Genomic DNA, 19,832 nt, shown 5'->3' on the forward strand with positions numbered 1-19,832 from the left:
CTGAGAATGGGGAGTCGTTCAGTGCTCAGCCTGTGCAACCGTGCACAGAGACCATTTAAAGCTGTCTCCTTCCCTTGGAATAAGCTCCCTCCCAAGGAGCTCCTCTGCCCCTCAAACTACTAGGCCCACCTACCATTTCTGCAGACGTGTCTGAATCCCAGGGGCGGGCACAGCTGAAGTTGACCTGAGGCCCCCACTATATGGTTACGACTGCCTCTTGGCAAAGTCACTTCTGTTGCCTTGCTGACCCGGTAGTTTCCCCCAAGCACAGGACCGTAGAGTTACTGGGCACTTTGGGAGATTCTAACCCTAACACTTCCTGCAACTCTACCATTTTGCAGATGAGATAATACAGCCCAGAGAGGGGAAGAGACCGGCCTGACATCCCCTGGCCAGTTGTTGGCAGTGTGGGGACTACAGCCCCTAGCTCAGTTCTCTCTCCAGTATCCCATATCGTCTCTCCGCCCAGATACGGGGAGGTAAAGAGTCAGAACTGAGGAATAAGCCAAGATGCCGCGAGCACAGTGCCCTCTTCACTGCTGCTGGTCGCCCTGTCCTCACCTGTCCTCACCTGTCCTCACCTGTCCTCACCTCCCTTCACCTGTCCTCACCATCAAAGGAAGCAGGGGCCTCTTTTAAAATGTGTTTATGTGCTAGGAAGCAGCTGTTTCAGCTGCTGGGAAGTGGAGCCTTCTGGCACGGCTGGCCCTGCTCAGGCTGGAGCCAGGATTTGACCGAGGTCCCCGCAGGCAGGTGCCCCAGCCTCTGCCTCAGTTTCCCGCAGGGCTTGCCAGGCTTGGCTGCCGACTATCCGGGCTCTGCGGCCGGCTCCTCCTCCCGCAGGGCTCCCCTCCGGCCTCCAGGACCTCCGCACAGAAGCCAGTGGAGAGCTCTGCGTCCGCGTGGCCCAGGCGTGCCCCACCCCCGCTGGCCGCGCTCCCCTGATCCCCTCAACCCCATCTCCAGTGCCCACTCCCACCCCCAGAGCCCGGCCAGGGTCCCGCACCCTCCCAGCCAAGGAGTGTCCCCGTGGTTTTCAGCGTACCCCCAGGTTCCAGCCCAGCCCGTTTCCCAGGGAGCGCTGCAGCCCTGGGGCCTGGCTCTGAGAGCTGCGCTGCTTCTCTCAAGCGGCGGCCTCGCGAGGGCGCCTCTCTCCCTCCGACCACTCAAGGCCGCTTCATCCCAGCTCCCCTCGCCTCCCCTCTTCTGGGGTAACTCCTTCAGCCCCTGGGCCGTGGAGCTCCTCGCCTGCCACCATGTCGGGTCGCTCGTTCTTGCGTCCTCGCCGTCCTGCGCAACCTCTCCAATCCCGGCCCCATCGCCGCTCCACCACGCCCTTCCCTGCGCTGGCCTCGCGCCTGCTTGGGTTGAAGGCGTCCTTGTCTGCAGGCGGAAGCAGGAATCTGGGCGCCGGGGACTGACGGCTACACCCTGCTTTGAGGCTGTCCGTCGGTGATAGGCAGGGGGCCGGCGAGGGGCATGGTGATCAGAGGGAATGGGGAGAGCGGGACCCCAAAGCTTCCCACCCGGTGAGGATCGAGAGGTAACCAGCAGAAAACGAGCAGGGTGGGTGGACGCCGGCCCTTAGCTGGCCTGGGCGTTTGCTGGGGGACTTGCAGTGGTGACACCGGGGCAGGGAAGAAATCCCGGCTCAGAGCCAGCGGCCCTTTCAGGAAGGTAGGGGAATCGGCTCGCCGCTCCCCTTTTCTCCTCTCCTACCCACATAAAGGCCAAGAATTATCTCCTTGTGTCCGAAAGCCCCGCAAAGGGACTTGTCCTCTTGCGTTAAGAACAGGAAACAAATGCTGGTAAAACGTACATGTCTACACGAGGATTGAAAAATGAACTTGGCCCCAGTTTCCTCAGTGTGAGGCAAAGCCTCGCCTCTAAGCCCAGCTGGCTCGGACGTCCTGCCCCTGGAAGGCTCGGGGGTCAGGGACCTCCCAGCCCCTGCGTCACCCAGGAGTACCCTGACCTCTGGGCAGAGGGGAGGGGCGGGCGAGGGCAGGGAAGTGGGGGGCTAGCGGGACATCAACCCTGCCCCGGCGAGGCCTGCGCGGGGGTGTGCTCTCTCCGGGCCAGGCGGCCACCGCTGCGGCTGCGCCAGGCTGCCCATCGTCAGCGGCACGGCACGCAGCGGCCCCTCGCTCCAGAAGGTTCCCCACGGCTGGGCCGGCCTGGGTGAAATGCCCTCCGGGGCAGGAAGGGCAGATGTGGGGTCAATCCCAGGTCCTAGTAGAGGAGGTCATTTAGCTCCTGTCCTTCCCACCGCTTGGCGCCCCTGCCAGCACGCGTGCACGCACACACACACACACACACTCTCTCTCTGCATTCAGTCAACCATCCGCCTCCCTGTGCGGCACTTCCCACGAGCTCCACTCACGGGACACCAGGGCCCAGAGGCGTCGCGGCCCGTCCGCGCCCGCCCAGGCGGCTCAGGAGCAGCTTGCCCGGGTTTGGGCTCAGGTCCCGGCTTCGCCAGGCCGCGCCGCATCGCAGGGCGCTGCTGCCAGGACCGCGGCACGGGGCTGACTTTGCAGAGGGCCGAGGCCAAGAACCCGCCTTGGTGTTCAGACCTTCTTCAGCCCCTTTGTTCAGACATCGCCCAGGGGGGCTCAACATGCAAAAGAGACAAAAGCGGAGCTCCCCGGTTGCTGCTGGGCTAAGTGGTCAGGGGAGGCTTCCTGGAGGAGGCGGGCTGTCGCTAGAGCCTAGCGGGGGAGGCAGGGCCTTAAACAGTCGCACAAACAGGGGTGCATGGTGTGAAGCCGCAGGGAGAGGGTCACGGAATGAGCTGGCTTTCCACGGGGCAGCAGAGCGGACTTTGCGGAAGCGGCACAGAGTGGAAACTTAAGAAGGGCGGGCGTCGTCCAGACTTAAGAGTGGAGAGAAGGGCCCTTCCCACGGAAGGAACAGCCCGTTCAAAGGCCGCGAGGTGGGGTCCTCGGGACAGAGGAATAAAATACGGATTAGAGTGGGCTCCCTGGGATTCTACTATAGAACTGTTGTGACTCCAGCAATGGAAGAAACTGTCGCATTGATGCGGAGACAGCAGCCACGGGAGTTGCTGAGGGCAGGGAGAGGGGAGAAGAGGTGTGCTGTGGGGGCATTTTGGGACTTGGAGTCGTCCTGAATGATACCGCAGGGACAGATGCAGGACATTATACATCCTGCCATAACCCACCGAATGCACTGGGGGAGAGTGTAAACTACAATGTAAACTATAATCCAGGCGGTGCAGCAGTGTTTCAAATTGTATTCGCCAAATGCAATGAATGTGCCACACTAGCGAAAGAGGTTGTTGATGTGGGAGGAGTCGGGGGTGGGGGGTGGGGTATGTGGGAGCCTCTTATTTTTTATTGTAACATTTTGTGTGATTTATGTATCTTGAAAAATTTTTTTAATTAATTTCATTTCATTTCATTTTACAAAGGCCCTGAGGCGGAGATGGGAGCAGTGAAAAGGCCAGCCCGGCGGCAGCATGGTGGCCGAGAGGGCGGAGAGGAAGGAGGCTGAGCCGGCCAGGAGGGCCTGTCCCCCTGGGACCCCCACCTACATCCACTACGGCCACACCACAGCCTCACTTCCACCGAGTTCCAGGGCTGGAGCCCCTGCCCCCGTCAGCAAAAATAGGTCCCTCCTACCCGGGAGAAGCAGAGAACTGGACATCTGCGCAGTCTGTTGAGATCTGGGCAGCAAGGTTCAGCACAGCTCTTCTTGGGACAGAGAATTTAACCCTGGGTTTGTAGCGTCTGCGGATTCACAGGGATTCCCGAATGGGGCAGTGAGGTCGCCGGCTCTTGCCAGTAAAGACCCAGGACCCCCAGTTCAATGTTTCAGATGAACAGTGGCTACTCTTTAGCATAAGTGTATCCCATACTTAGACTAAGTATGTTCCCATTTGGATCGTACTTATCCTAAAAACTATCCGTCACTTATCAAAACTCCACCTGTAACTGGGAGTACGGTAATTGTCCCCTATGCACAATAATAATGTGACACCCGGTCAAAGGAGACTCTTTAAATATTAGCTCATCACTCACTCACAGCAGACGCTCCGCGCATTCCACGAGAGCTGGGTGAAGGCGCCCCGGGGGGCACCTGCAGCTCATCCGCCAGGGTGCTCGACAAGTAAGCTCTGGCCCCAAACTCTGCGTCTCCCACTCAGCATCAGCCAGATCACGACCCACCCCGTGCTTTTGGGGGTGTCACTCCCTTCCCCCCCAACCCCACTCCACCGCGAGTGCCTGAGGAACGTACTCCGGTGACCCTTCTCCTTGCAAACAGTCTCCCTCGGAGGAGGGGCTGCGGAACACAATGTTCTCATCTTGCGGCATGCCCAGTGACAGTTTAGTGTCCTGGGTGACGGCCAGGTGCTCGCCCCCCGCCATCCCGCTCTGCGGGCAGCAGGGCTGGGATCTGTCCCGTCCTCCAAACTCGTCTCCCCCCATTTCCCCCCGAGCATGGGTCCTCGTTGGCCCTCCTGTCCTCCGGGTGTCTGTGGGTGGCCGCTCAGCCGGCCGCAGCCCTCTCCTTCTCTCCCTGGGCCCTCCGTGCACCCAAATAATGGAGCACCCGGGCTTGTCCTCTAGCCACGTCCCGCGAAGCACCATTCTCCCCCGTGAGCGCCTGCTCCCCGCGCGGGGACTGCCCCTCCAGCACTGCAGGAGGGCCTTTTCCACACCCACGTGCTCTAGGCTTCCAGGCCCTCTGGTGATTCCCCAGGGTGCTTGCCTCGTAAGGGAGGACCCCTGGGAGAAGGAAGGGTGGGGAGGTGTGTGACGTCAGCAGGGGGGAGTGGTTCTGGATTTGGGGTCCTCCCAGGGCTGCCCAGATCAAGACTCCTTGGAGAGCACCCACGTCCCCTCCAAGTAAAGCAGGCACCCCGTCTTCTGTCAATCAACACGTCCTTCTGCCAGGCGTGGGGTTAGGCGCTGGGGACATAACGAAGGATCGAGTAAAGAGAGAATCCGTGTTCAGGTCGACGGTCCAGGGGGCGAGATAACGACCCTCCTTTGGTGTGTTTCCTCGGCTCCTTTCTGCTCACCTCCTCCTTGGCTTCCTCCTCTTAGAACCTTTATAAGTCCCACAGTCCCCCTTGCTGTCTGCAGGGCTGCAGCCTGGGGGTCTGTCTCGATGACACCAGTTTGTACGCCATGCCAACAGGAGCGCAGGGTGCTCCCACCCAGCGAGGAGCTCGTCCCCCGCGGCCGGGGATGCAGCAGCTCAGATGAGGGGAGACAGTTCCCCCCCGGGGCTCCCAGTTCTCCAGCCTTGCCTCAAGTCAAAGGCTTTAAATTCCATGAAGTGGTTTCTTTTCCAGCTCCCCCATCTCTGGGCCTAAGAGGGTAGGTGAGCCCTGCTCTGCCCAGGTGAGCAAATGAGCCCCAGCTAGGAGCATCCATCCAGCAAACTTAGAGACAGTCAATGTTCTCTTCACCTTTCTGCTTTTCTTTCTTCCCATCAAAATCCTCTCTATTGGAGTGGATGTGACTCAAGCAGTTGGGATCCCACTTCCCAAATGGGAGGTCCCAGGTTTGGTGCCCAATGCCTCCTAAAAAAGACAAGCAGATGCTACAAGCTGATGCAACGAGCTGACGGAATGAGCAGGGAGAGGATGTGGCCCACTGGTTGGGCACCTGCCTCCCATATGGGAGGTTCCAGGTTCGGTTCCCAGAGCCTCCTAAAGAAGGCTAGCAGACAACGAGTGAACACAATGAGCAGATAATGTGCAGGCACAACAAGCAGAGACAAGCAGAGACAATGAACAGGTACAGCAAGCAGACAAGGAAGCCATCGGGGGAGGGTGAAATCCCCTCTCTCCTTCCCAACTAAGTCCTCCCATCTCCATAAGGCCTAAATTCACCTCCCCCCTAAAGATAAGTGTCTTCCTCATGAGTAAAATGGGGGCGCCTTGCCTTGCCTGCCTCCCAGGGCTGTTGGGGTGAGCAAACGAGAGCACGGAGAATAAGGGAGCTCTGGGTGTGTGCCGGGCACCGTTCCAGGAGCTTGGCATTTATTCACTCATTTCATCTTCACAACGAGCCTAGGAGGAACGTCATTTTACAGATGTGGAAGCGGATGCACAGAGAGGCTGCCAGAGACGTCCAGCACCAGCCTGTGAAGGGAGGAACTCAGACTGCAGAGTCTGTGCCGGAGCAGCACGAGGCAGCTTAGAAGCAGTGACGTGCGGTACGAACATGGCGTTGCTATGTCCCCTTGCTCCCCCTCCCTCCACACTCCACCCCCACATAAACACTCCTGACCAGGCACTTGAAATCTCCAGGCTGGCCCTGCCCCGAGATCCAGACATCAGCATTTCTTAAGCCAGCTCTGGACCACCATCTCCCCCACAGAACACCCAGAGCTTCCTCATCACGCTCCACCCCGGCCACCTCCGGGCCAGGATCTGGGAGCCAGGGTGGAGAAGCGGACTCCAGAGGCAGGGAGGAGGCAAAGAGGAGAGCGGCTGGAGGCGGAGGGCTCGGCTCTGCTGGCCAGCGTCAGACCCGCCGGGGCAGCGAGCGTCGAGCAGGGCAGAGGGCCAGGCGCCTGCCTGGGGAAGCCAGCCTGCTTCCCAACGGGGTCCTCTGCCCCTCCCAGGGCCCCCCATTCCTCTCCCGCCTCCTCCCAACTCACGGAAGCCCCTGGCCCCTTGCTTTTCCCGGCCCTGCCCTGTCTGAGGCCTCCAGCTGCCACGGTTGATTTTATAAATGGCCCTTGCGGGAGGTGGGCACCTGGGCTGACGGAATCAGCACCCAGGAGGCCGGGAGCTGGTCGGCATCCCAGCTGAGAGGTGGCGGCAGCTCAAGCGTGTCAGCGGGGAGGAGCCCGAGCAAGCAGTGGCCCACCGAGCAGTCAGGACCCCTGTAAACTGTGAAGCCCCAACCAAGGGGCTCGGCAGGGGGCCTCCGGCCACCCCCATCCTGTGCACGGACTTAGGAGACTCGTCACAGGCCAACACGCCCACCACGTGTACACACCCGGGAAAGCAAAATCCAAGAGGAAGCAAGAGAGGCCGAGAAGAAGAGGAAACCAGAATGACACGTGGCGCACACAGTTACGTGCCGTCCAGGGCCTGTGTGCAAATCTGCGGAACGCTCGTCGTGACGCCGCGCCTGCAGACTGATGTCGCCTCCACGTGCTCATTAGCGGGTCGTGACCATTTGTAAGTGTCCTGGATACAGCAGAGCTTCTCGTGGTATCCACAGCTGCCAGGCGGTAGACCCTGGAGCAGAGGGAACCTTTCTTGGCGGAACCGTCACTTGACCTTACATTGCCCTGTCCCCTTTGTAAACCCACCTGTCCCCTCACCTGTGAGCTTGCCCCTCGAGGGCTTGGGTGACACAGAAACACCTCAAGGAGGGCTTCTACCTCTGTGTTTACGTGGGAGGACAGTGATCTCTAAAGGGAACCCCTTCATCAGTTCTTTGGGAACGTCACAATGAGCTCGGCGAGGGCAGGGGCGAGCTTGTCCTTCACCCAGAGGGCAGGGTTGAGCTTGCCGCTCGCCCAGCACCCTCAGCTCCTAGCACGGCGCTGGTCCCGAGGAGGTGCTCCACGGCGTTCGATGAATGAATATGTGAAGTGCGTGTGGCAGGAGGCACGAGGGCGGTAGGGGGCTGGCTGTGATTGCGCTGACGCCGTTTTCCGCGGAATGCACTTTGGACAGACTGGTCAGCATTTCCTCAACGACTTGTCTCAAGGACTTTCATTACCCCTCCCGACTTCCTCAAATCCGCTACTTCCCCTGCCCCTCCCGCAGGCCCCAGGCTACACTTCCCCTTGTGGGGCAACGCCGGCAACTGGAAGGAAGAGCTTAGAAGTCCTGGGACCTGGAGGCGAAGCCAGAGGGGCTGAGAGGGCATGTGCGGCTTGGGCTCCCTCGCCTCGCACAGGCCGGGCGGGGGCATGGGATTCTGAGACTCTGACGGGACAGGCTCTGAAATGCAGATGCCTCAAATTGTCCTGACTCCCTTCAGGGGGTAAATATTTAGGTTTCTGCCCCTGGAGCCTAACAGCGACTGAGCCCCCTTTGGCTTTTCCACGGGGTCACACTGCCCCCTGCTGGGCTGAACGAGGATGCCGGCTGACGCCTGTGTGAAACTTAAAAATTCAGCCGCTCGGCTACCCTCCTCACCGCACGCCGTCCCTATCCCCCGCCCCTGCACCTGCCAGAAGAGGGAAAAGACTGGAACTCTTAGAGGCATTAGGGCCTCCTGCCTCCAGCACATTCCGAGGCTGGGACGGGACGGTGCCAGCAGGATCAGCCGTTGGGCAGGGTGGTGGGGAGACCTGTCGCCCTCTCCCTTTCGGAGGGCTCACCTGTTGCCTGGAATTCCTTCAGTAAAGGTGCGTCATACAGCTGGATGGCAAACACACCTGGAGGCTGACCTCAGTCCGTACGTCTAAATCTCATTTCCCTCCCAAACTCGACAGCCCCTTGGCCAGCTGCTTTCAGGAGAGTCCGGCTGCATCGACTACACCACGGGAACCTCAGCAGCTCAGAAACTAAGCTGCTCCTGTCGAGTCGCTCGAGATGCCCTTCTGTCTCTGTGCTCCGCATCCAGCACGACACCAAGAACGACTGTCTCTAGAATAACTTCTGAATCCACTGGCCCTTGGGAATTTCCCCTTTCAATGCAGCCCCCTACCCCACGCTCGAAGGCCCACCTGAAATGCCACCTTCAAAATCACGCCTTCCTTGGTCCCCCCAACAGGGGCATCTCCTCTGATAACTCTTGTTGGACGCGTGTGCTTCTGTCCCGTTCCCCCGAGGTGGGAGCATCTCAAGGCCAAGGACTGCCTCTCCCGTCGTGCTCCATCGTGTTGGCTGCATTGGCTGCTGTCGGCTATGTATTGCCACGCCTTTCCACGACAGCAGATTTGAGGAGGGAGAGAGCACACGAGCACAGAGCCTGAGCCGTGGGGGACGAGGATATAAAGCAGGGGATCTTAACCTATTTTGTTCCACGGACCCCTTGGCCAGTCAGGTGAAGTGAACACTGATTCATTGCATGCATTCATAAGTGAAGGGAATGTTAGATTTCAGTTTGAGGTCAGAGAAAATAAAGTTGATCTTTTTTCAACTCAAGCTCACAGACCCCCTGAAATTTGAGAACCCCTGATAAAGAACCCCTGAAACGGAGCTGGGAACCCCCTGGACCTACAGAGTTCTAGAGGTGCAAGCCCCTCCCTTGACCTGCCCAGGGCCACACAGCTGGTTAGCGACTGTAAACTATTTTAGTTCCTTATGGAAGAGGCGCAGAAAGTGCCAGCTCTTTCCTTTCTTCCAGGTCAGCTTTTTCCGACACCGGCGTGCACTTCCCGCCGCTTTCCTGGCGTTGATCCCAGCTGTGCTGGCGAAGGGCCGGGGGGCCCTTGGACGTGTTGCCCATGGCGCCCTGACTTGCACGGACCCCAGACTCTCCGTCTAGATGCTGGAGATGGAGCAGAGGCCCCCTCCCCGCCCCCACGGCAGTCGTGCCACAAGCAAAACGATTTCAGAAATGTTTAATGCCACAGAGAAGTCCCGAGAGGCCCAGCAAGCTGCAGGCCTGCTCCAGGGGCCATCAGCAGGCAGGGGGGCTCTGCTGACATCCTTCTCTCCTGGGCCCTAAATGCCCCAGGTCCGGTTTAGGTCAAGGAGGGCGGGGAGGAAGAGGAGGAAGTGGAAAAAGGAGTGGGAGGAGGGTGGGTGGCTCCAGGGCACCCTTCCTGCTTTGGCAGGGTGACTCACCCGAGCAGGCGCTCGGAGGGGACCGTGTGGCAGCCACACTGAGGCAGGCCCAGCCGGGCTTCCAGGAGGAGCAGAAGGAGAGGCAGCTCCCCCGATCCTCACCAGCCCCTGGAGATCCCTTCCCCAGTGTCCCTGGGCCGCTATGGCGCTGTCCCTTGGTGGGCGCGATCCTCGGTGGGATCCACATGTCCCTCTCCCATCACTTGGGGCCTTTCTTAAGGGCGACATTGTCATACCCGGCTCCCTGGGCCCAGCCAGAGGCAGAGAAGTCCCGCCCGGCTGGGGACACGTGCCGGAGGCCGCCGCCGTCCCCGGGCTCCTGGGCAGTGGCGTGCCTTCTCCAGGCGTCGCGCTGGGGCTCCTGGGGACAGTCGTACAGGGTCAGGGCGGCCACGCCCTCAGGCTCGTCGTATATGTGGTCGGGTCGAGGGGGCAGGGGCTCCTCAATGCTGTCGTACAGGGGGTCGGCCGGGGTCTGGGGGGGCCCCGCCAGGAGGCCCCTGAAGCTCTTGCCCAGGGAACGGGCCACCGCGTCGAAGGGCACGGCGTAGTCGCCCTCGGGGCCGCGAGCTCGCGGCGCGGGCACCGGCGTGGCGGGCGACGGCGGCGGCAGGGAGTCGTGGGGCCGCGCGTAGGGGCTCTCGGGCCAGGCCAGCGCCGTGGGGGCGGCGGGCTGCGGGGCGGCGGCCGGCGAGGCCGCGTCCTTCTGGGCCGAGATGGCCCCTTCCAGCGCCAGGAAGATCTCGTTGCCTTGCCGGGTTTCGAACTCAAAATTGCCCTCCCCGGAGGCACAGCGCCGCCCCGCCTCGAAGGAAAAGGTGACCTGCGCCAGCGGAGAGGGAGCTGACGGCAGCACCCAGGGGCTGCCTCCCACCCAGCCCCTCCCGCGGCGCCCCAGCTCTCCCCTCCTCCCCGCCTCCCCCCTGCGAACATTCCCTTCTCCCTCACCTGCCTGCCCACCCTTCGTTCCCTCTCCCAGGTGCTGCTCCCAGGACCGCCAGCCCTCCCCTCCTCTCCCCAGCCCAGCCCTCCCCTCCTCTCCCCTGCTCAGCCCTCCCCTCCTCTCCCCTGCTCAGCCCTCCCCTCCTCTCCCCTGCTCAGCCCTCCCCTCCTCTCCCCAGCCCAGCCCTCCCCTCCTCTCCCCTGCTCAGCCCTCCCCTCCTCTCCCCTGCTCAGCCCTCCCCTCCTCTCCCCAGCCCAGCCCTCCCCTCCTCTCCCCAGCCCAGCCCTCCCCTCCTCTCCCCAGCCCAGCCCTCCCCTCCTCTCCCCTGCTCAGCCCTCCCCTCCTCTCCCCTGCTCAGCCCTCCCCTCCTCTCCCCAGCCCAGCCCTCCCCTCCTCTCCCCTGCTCAGCCCTCCCCTCCTCTCCTCTGCTCAGCCCTCCCCTCCTCTCCCCTGCTCAGCCCTCCCCTCCTCTCCCCAGCCCATCCCTCCCCTCCTCTCCCCTGCTCAGCCCTCCCCTCCTCTCCTCTGCTCAGCCCTCCCCTCCTCTCCCCTGCTCAGCCCTCCCCTCCTCTCCCCTGCTCAGCCCTCCCCTCCTCTCCCCTGCTCAGCCCTCCCCTCCTCTCCCCTACTCAGCCCTCCCCTCTTCTCCTCTGCTCAGCCCTCCCCTCCTCTCCCCTGCTCAGCCCTCCCCTCCTCTCCTCTGCTCAGCCCTCACCTCCTCTCCTCTGCTCAGCCCTCGCCTCCTCTCCCCCTCTGCTCAGCCCTCGCCTCCTCTCCTCTGCTCAGCCCTCCCCTCCTCTCCTCTGCTCAGCCCTCCCCTCCTCTCCTCTGCGCAGCCCTCGCCTCCTCTCCTCTGCCCCACCCTCCCCTCCTCTCCTCTGTGCCACCTTCCCCTCCTCTCCTCCTGGCTCAGCCCTTCCCTCCTCTCCCCTGCTCAGCCCTCCCCTCCTCTCCTCAGCCCTCCCCTCCTCTGCTCAGTCCTCACCTCCCCTCCCCTGCTCAGCCCTCACCTCCTCTCCTCTGCTCAGCCCTCCCCTCCTCTCCTCCTCCGCTCGTTCCCTTTTCCTCCTCCACCCCCCTCCACCTCCCCTTCTCATCCCCGTGCCTCTCCTGTTGCTGTCACGCTTTGTCCACTCCCCTGGTTCTCTCCCCATCACTTCCTGCTGCTTCTCATCTCCACCTTCCCTCCCACCCCCTCCCCTGCCCCTTCCTCTCCTCCCTCGGGCTCCTCCTCTCTCTCAACCTGCTCCGCTGCAGCTCTCACCTTGTCCCGCCCAAAGCGCCGCAGAAACCTGTAGGGCCAGTCGTAGAGCAGGGCGCCCGGCTCGGGGCCACCCCACAGCTCCAGGGCGCTGTCCCCGGCCCGCAGGGTGTAGCCACCCCAGAGTCGGCACCTCTCGCTGGCTTCAGTGGGTCTTATGACCACAGCAAACTCCTTCCGGGGGACCCCTGGGGAGCGAGGGCAGAGGAGAAGGCCCTGCGCTGAGTGCGCCAGGCGTCTCTAGAAGAGGTTTAGCCGTGTCCCAGGACGCCCCCCCCCCCCCCCCCCGTCTGGAAGGCTGAGCTGCTCTGTGGGAGGCCACACTCCCCAAAATGCCAGGCGCCTCCACCCCATGCCTGAGCAGGCCCGGTGCCCTAGCCACATCCACCCCAAACCTGTGCCCACATCCTTCCTGCCCCAATGCCAGAGCCACAGGCCTGTCTTCCCCGCCCGGGGCTCTCACCCCGAAACCGGCTACCTTCCCACTCCCTGCTGTCACGGCTCAGGGTGAAGCCTGAGCCTGCCCACCGCCCACTGCCAACGCCACCCTGCCCTGCGCGGGGTGGAGCTTGGACGGAATGCGGAGGAACCACCTTCTCCGTGCCCACCCGCCCCCAACACCGGGGGCTAGAGAGAGAGCAGGAGTCAGGAGACGGCCTGCTCAGCAAGACGTGCCCTCGCCACAGCCCAGCCCAGAGAGCAACTGCTCAGGCCCGGAAGAGAGGGTTCCAGAGCAGCTGCCCTCTCCCACCAGCGGGCAGCAAGGCAGGTGGGGGGAGGAAGCAGAGCCAGGGGCTGATGCTCAGGGCAGGCCAGCTCCCCCGCCTTGGGCCACGACCGGAAGTGATAAGGAGCTGGAGGGGGCTGGGGACAGCCACAAGACCGGAAGCCTCCTCACAGCCAGCCCTCGGCCTCTCGCAATCCCACCTGGGGCGAGTGCCAGGAGAACCAGGCAGCAGCCCCCTCACCTGTGGCAGCAGCCTTCACCTAGGGCAGCCCCACCTGTGGAAGCCCCCCCCCCCCCCCCGGCCCGGAGGCAGGCCCCCTCAGCTGTAGCAGCCCCCTCACCTGTCACAGCACCCCCTCCTGTGACAGTCCCCCTCACCTGTGACAGTCCCTCTACCTGTGGCAGCCCCCTCACCTGTGGCAGCCCCCTCACCTGTGACAGCCCCCTCACCTGTGACAGCGCCCCCACCTGTGACAGCACCCCTCGCCTGTGATAGTCCCTCTATATGTGACAGCCCCCTCACCTGTAACAGCCCCCCTCACAGGGCAGCCCCCTCACCTGGGGCTGAGCTGCTGTACAGTTCGTTCTCCGCCATGCAGGGCTGCCCACTGTCGCCCGCTGCGGTGGCCTCCTTCCTCTGCCCCTGCGGAGCACACCAGGGTCTCACGACCACCACCGCCCGACCCACCCCCTCGGGCCCGCTGTCAGGGTGCGCCCGGCCGCCCGGCCCGCTCTGTCCTGGGGATTGGGCCCCCCACCCCGGCCCCCCGGCCCCCCCGGCCGCGCTCCAGCTGCCCCGGGGCTACTCACCGGGAAGGCCAGGAGGCAGATGGCCTGCACCCAGTCGCCGCACTCGCCCGTGGGTGCTGCCAGCAGGCACGGGCGCTCCCGGGTCTCCAGGACGAAGGCGCTGGTGTCGCGGGGGCTGCTGGCCTCGCCGCCGGCCTCGGCCACCCGCAGGCAGTCGCCGAGGCGGATGACCCTCCTGGCCGGCTTCTCGGGGCCCTCCTGGAGCTCCAGCCGGGCCGAGGCACAGCCCGACTCTCCGTACAGCACGGCCCAGAACCGCCGCCATTTCTGAGCCCAGGTGCATGGGAAAGGGGGTGTCAGGGGGGACCCCCAGAGACAAAGGGCTCGTGATCAGGGGAGGAGAGGAACCAGGAGCCTCAGGACAGGGCTTGGGGCAGCACACGGAGATGAGAGGGGGAGGGAAAGGTCACAGGAGACGCGGGAGGCCGAGGAAACGAGTCAGGAAGCGAAGGGCAGTGGACGGAGGGGGAGCAGCTGCCCGGGGCTGAGGGGCAGGGCAGGGGGCCCAGGCCTCCGCAGGGGTGCCAGAGGCAAGAAGACCGGCAGGGACCACCCCCAAGAAACACCGGTCAAGAGAGGAAAACCCGAGAACAGGGCTGGACGGGAGGAGGGCTGAGCCTCTCAGGCTCGGGTCCCTCACTCCCGGTCTGTGCGGATGTTGGCACAAGGCCCCTTTCTCCAGGACCTTCTCCAGGCCCCTCTGAAGCTCTGCCTCATCCCTTGAGAGCTTGGACCCGGGAGGGCCGGGCTGCGGGGAAAGTGGCCTTCCCGCTCAAGGAGGCCAGGGAAGGAGGCAGGCGCGGGTCAGCTGAGGCCCAGAGCAGGCCCAGCCAAACCCGCGCCACTGAGAAGGGGGAAGGAGACACCGAGTCCCGAATTATCCCCACGGCTGGCCCTTCCCCGTCCTTCCAAGCTGTCCCCAGGAGAAGACGGCACCCCAGAGCCAGAGCAGGGAGAGCTGAGTGAACACCCCCCGTCCCCCAGGAAGACCAACAACCGACCGGCAGCAGGGAGAACGTTTTGGGGCCTGGTTTGGGCGGAGGCCTCTGCTAAGGAGCGAGCCCTTCTGACGCTGAGCTCTGGGCCTAACCTGGTACCTGGGCAAGGTCCCTGCCGTCCCAGAAGCGTTCCAGAACATTCGGGGCACTCCCCCTTTGCTCCAGGAATTTCGAGCCGCCCCACCCCCACCCCAGTCTCTCGGTCCTGCCCCAGCCCCCGCTCTGCACCTACTTTTCCAAAAGTCTGCTGCTGCTGAAGGTACAGGGAGCCCTGCTTCACCGCCACCTCGCCCATCCTCTGGTCATCTCCGTGCCCCTGCACTGCAGCTCTCCCTCCACTCCTGCCCTCTTTTTCTCTCTGCCGTGGGTTCCCTCTGCTCTCAAGTGCATTTCCTCTCTGCCTAGAGTTTTCTGCACTATTCTAGTCTGCTCGATGACGACACACCGATAGGCCCTGTGGTTTTTGTTGTGTATGTGCTTTTTTTTTTTTATGAGTAAGTTTCACACTTAAGCTTCCTGCATTTTCAGTGAGAAAGAGACAATTTCCAAAAAGCCAAATTCCAGCTCATCAATGAGCAACAACTTGAGGATATAGGGTGGCATGGGGAGTCACCAAGAAAGAGGGGCTGGCCCACGGGAACGGAGACCCAGAAATCAAACTAGACAGCAAAACAGGCTGCAAAGTGCCCCTAGGCTCAAGCTCAAGGCTGAGCAAGACAGAGCTGGAAGAGACTTCAGAAATCAACCAGCCCAGCTCTCTCATTTAAAAATGAGGAAACTGAAGCTCAGAAAGAGCCAAGGGACTTGTCCAGGGTCACAGACCTAGTCAGCAAAGACAGAGAGGGCTCTCGAGTCATTAAGAGCTTTCTCTCTCACACACACACACAAACACACACACACACGGGTGCTGCCCACTAGGGTGCTGGAGGCAGAGCCTGGGGGGCTCACTAACAAGACTTCCTTTAGCACAGGCAGAGACCAAACACTCGCTGCTGCATGGGAGCACTCCTCACCTCCAGGCAACAACGCATTTACAGTACCCCCCTGAGATTCCAGAAATCTAAACATCCCCACTGCGAAACAGGCGAGGCTCTGGAGAAGGGGCTTTCTCCCAAAGCACACTTAAAACGCTGGCTTTCACCATCAATCCAGCCCTCACGGGCATTGGAAAGACACTTGGGTTTCTTCTAGAGATGGCTTTTTGAGTTACTGCAGCAAGCCCTTGTAATAATTTTTAAAAGCTTCATAGCTATCCCAACACAGCGGTTTCTTAGTTGCCAAGCGTCCACGCACATACGTGCACTTGCCGCACCATCCCTTGAAGAAGGTAAGGCAGCTAGCAGCACACCTGAAGTCACGAGGTGGTGGGGGCAGAGGAGGAAGTAGAGTCCAGGGCGCCTGACCTTTGATTCAATGCCCTTTTCATTGTCAGGCCTCTGAGTGGAAGCCAGACTCCAGGCAAGAAGATGCATTGCGGTGGGGAAATCCAAGCTCCCGGGAGAATATTTAACGTAGAGCCAGATGGCTTAAAGAAGCAATCTGGATGTAAGTCTGGTGCAGAACTGTTGGGGGAAACTGAGAGTTAGACCAACACTCCTGGGGTAAGCCCACAAATGTTTATCACCGGGCCCATCTCCTCTCCCACGGGGGTTCAGGCGCCCTGGTAAGGAGAACGGAGCAGGGTACAGCGCAGACGTGCTGCGGTACATGCAGCGCCTGTTACCAAAGCCGCTTTAAAAGGAGACTATTAGGAGCTCTGGGAGAAGAGGACAGCGTCACTTAGAACTCACTGCAGCCAGCCCTGCGGTCTGGACTGGAGCAGGGAGATCCAAGGAGGAAGGCAGAAGCTCGGATGTCACTGGGGAAAGGTGCCTCTTGGAAAGCAGTTAAGATTATGGAGACGGGACGCGGCCCGATTCCCTCTCGAGTCCCCAGCAGCAGCGTCTCCTCTGGGAGCAAGAACAGCGAGGCTGTTAGGGCCACCCTGGGAGCTGCTAGGGCACTGCATTTCAGACCGGGATGTGCAGGATGGGTCGCCTGAGGCTCCTGCTGAAAATGCCTGTTGTGACACAGCAGGCCCGGGGTGAGGCTGGACAGAAGGAGGTTGCGGGTCGGGGGCCGGACAGGCCCGTGTGTGGCAAAGGCCGCGGGACTTCCTCCCCCACCACCGCGCCGACCTGCCCAGGAAGTGCCCGAGCGCACTGCACTCCCAACCACGCGGGGGCACCCGAGCTCAGCACATCAAACCCTGAGCCAGGTGGAGGCTGCGCCGGTCCCCAGGGCAGGGGTCCTCTCCAGGCTCTCCTGGAGAAAAGAGCAGCGAGCGCGCACTCAGCACCGCTTCAGCCTGGCCTCGGGAGGACGTGGGAGACTCCGCAGGGGTCCAGGAGACAGGGCTGCGAGGCACAGCGACAGATCTGGAGGCCCTGGGAACGTGTGGGCGCCGGCGGCCGGAAGGGAAGGCATCCTGAAGGAGAGAGCTCGGCGGCCTTTATTGAGGCACCCATGGGGCATGGTGTGCCCCTTGGGCCCGTGTGCTTTCCCTGGAGAGCGGAGGGCACGTCAAACTTCCCCAAGGACTCAGTGAAAGCCACCGGGCCCCTTGCCTTTACAACGGTTTCTCTGGGGAGGCATTCGGAACCATCCAGATCCGAGACCACAAGTCCAAGAGCTTTGCAACTTTATATTACTATTTTTCCATAGCGGTTAGCAACTAAGTCCTTAACACGAAACGACTTGTGTTGGGGGGCAACAAGGGAGGGAGCCGAGAAGACTGCATCTGGCTACGTAGGCAGGCTTTGGTATTAGGGCAACCCCAGATGATGTTCAGGCAGAGGCAGCTACCCCAGGAAAGAAGGTATAGATAGGATGGGCAAGAGCTAGTGTGGGAGCTGAGCAAAGAACTAAGTGTGCAAGGGTCCTGAAAGAGCTCATCCCTGCCCCCCCACCCCCCACAGTGTTCCAGATTATGGGGGTCGGGAGGACAATACCAGTCTCTTGAGTTTTATCACTAGCCTCTTCCCCTTCTTCACTAAGTGAGAACCCAGTTTTGGAAACCCTCTGAGAAGAAGGGCCTAGAACATTATATAATAATTATCATGTCCCTTAACATTGATGACACTTGAAATGCTTTGCTTCTGTTCTCATTTGAGCCCCCCAACACCTAGAATGAGATTGAGCTATAAAGAAGTAAATTCGTTCAACAATTATACATTGAACATCTACTCTTGTGCTCCAGTACTAGGGATACAACATAAACAATACAGACAGAATCCCTGTTTTCATTGGGTCTCCTCTCTAGCTGGAGAACCAAGCAATGAAAAGAGTAAAAATATCAGACATAGAGGGATCAGTGCTATGAGTGTGATAGTGATAGCACCAATGGATGACTTTCAGGAGGGTGGTGAGAAGACTCCTTCAGGAGGTATCCACAAAGCTAGAGGTCAGCGACAGAAGAGAAGAGCCACTGAAGGATCTGAAAGAGGAGCATTGCAGGCAGAATTAAAGCAGTGCAAAGGCCCTGCAGCAGGAATACCCGGGATGTGCTTAAGGAACCGCTTACAGCACAGAGTGCCCAGGGCATTGTGAGCAAGAGGGGTATGGCGGAGAGGAGGTCAGAGCATGTGGCCTCTTAGGGCACAGCAAACTATGGAATCATTCTAAGTACCAGGGAAGGTCACTGAAGGGTTTTAAGCAGGGAAGTAAATGAGCTCATTCCAACTTTCAAAGAATGTCCTGCAACTCTTTGGAAAATGGATTAGCAAGGGTCAAGAGAAGAAACAGGGAATTAGCTCACAGTCTATTGCCAGAGCTCAGGAGAAATGTGATGATGGCTTGAACCACTGTCCAAGTAGTAGAGATGTAGAGATGTAGAGATTTGGGCATATATTAGAGACAGATTCAATAGGACTTGTAGATAGATTGGATATGCGTGCTAAAGAAGTATGAGGAATCAAGATAACTTGTAGCATTTTAGTTTGAGTAACTGGATAAATGATGTCACCCTTTACTGAGAAGAGGAAGACAGAGGGACAGAGTTTTGAGCCTGGCCTATCAAGGAGCTGTTATCTTTACCCAATCACACAAGCAGGGAATACCAAGACCGCCAAGACCGCGATTGCAACTGGGACTTCAGGAATACACCACCATAGTAGCAATGTCAAGATCAGGAGCCGTTTGCCCCACCACTCCAGCCTTCCTACCTTCATGTAGTACACTGGAAGGTCGCTGCCCCCAAACCCCAATATCTCAACAGCTAAGCTTCCGAAAAGCAACAGTTGAAGGGTCTGCCTCACTTCCACATGCTAAATGTTCTCTGGGCAAATCTAATTGGCAGAGCTTACCCTGCACGCAGAACCCTTCCTGCAAGAAAGTCTGGGTAATACAGTTTGATGTATTCTACGTCTGCAAACCAGGAAGACACACTAGGACAAAAAGGGTGGTTGAAATGAATGCTGAGCGCTACTCCACTTCATCCACCATACAGTGTGTAATTCACTGTCATCATCATTTCCATCAGAAGCCATAACCCCAAGTCACTACAAATGTCGAAAGAAAAAAAGAAAAAAAGACTGGTACTCTCAGAATCCAGTAAGACCTCATTGAGAAGCCTTAAATGGAAGCCACAGTGGAATCCAATGGAAAACAGGAACCAGCATTATCTAACACAGATAATTCCTAGCGGGAAAGACAAGAATTGGTCTCAGTAGGCACCGACCGACCCAAAGGGATGGCTTTCTCACGGAGACTGAGCCCGGGGGGCCCTATATCTCCCCCACCGTACCCCTGCCTTCTCCAACGTAGAGGCCAGCCTAAAGTACTGCTTAAGGTAACCAAGTATGGGGAAGATGAGAACTAGGCCTTCTGTATGTGTGGAGCATCACACCATTTGGTGGCTACTTCCACGAATGTTTATGGAGGAGAAAAGGACAGCAATGAAAACAAGGAGATCACTCTTTGGGTTGCCAGTGAGGCCCTTGTCCATCGGAGCAGAAAGCTAGAGAGACACTAACATATTCCCGATGAAAACGGTGTGTTGGGAAGTAAAGAATAATGCAGGTATTCTGCGCGGGGCGTGAAACGCGGCGGGCACCTCCGAAGAGCCAGCCCCACGGGCGTGCTCCTGGCTGCGCGGCCGGGGGGAGGGAGTTCACGGGCAAGTCAAGAAGAACGCTCAGGAGACCCGAGCGGCAGGTCCCAGCCCGCACCCAGGCGCCCTCGCCACGCGGAGACACGGGAGACGCAGCCCGCGCCCCGCGCGAGCGAGCGCGGCCCCTTTAAGAGCCATGTAAACAAAGCTTTGTTCCCCCAGCGCCCCCCTCCCTGCGCCGCTCCGCCGGCCTCTCCCTCCTCCC

The 19,832-nt window shown here is 60.3% G+C and overlaps 1 protein-coding gene across 1 annotated transcript; it reads right to left on the minus strand.

Annotated features, from left to right (window-relative positions):
* Positions 1–9,497: 9,497 nt before the first annotated feature.
* On the minus strand, positions 9,498–19,169 carry DOK2 (docking protein 2). Its single transcript, XM_058289823.2, has 5 exons — positions 14,711–19,169; positions 13,481–13,747; positions 13,229–13,313; positions 11,947–12,131; positions 9,498–10,562 (listed from the first exon to the last, which is right to left on the minus strand). Exons 1-5 carry the CDS (start codon positions 14,771–14,773, stop codon positions 9,939–9,941), a joined length of 1,224 nt encoding a protein of 407 aa, XP_058145806.1. The 5' UTR covers positions 14,774–19,169; the 3' UTR covers positions 9,498–9,938.
* Positions 19,170–19,832: the final 663 nt, after the last annotated feature.

Source organism: Dasypus novemcinctus, chromosome 29, assembly GCF_030445035.2.
Source record: "Dasypus novemcinctus isolate mDasNov1 chromosome 29, mDasNov1.1.hap2, whole genome shotgun sequence".
Classification (NCBI taxonomy): domain Eukaryota; kingdom Metazoa; phylum Chordata; class Mammalia; order Cingulata; family Dasypodidae; genus Dasypus; species Dasypus novemcinctus.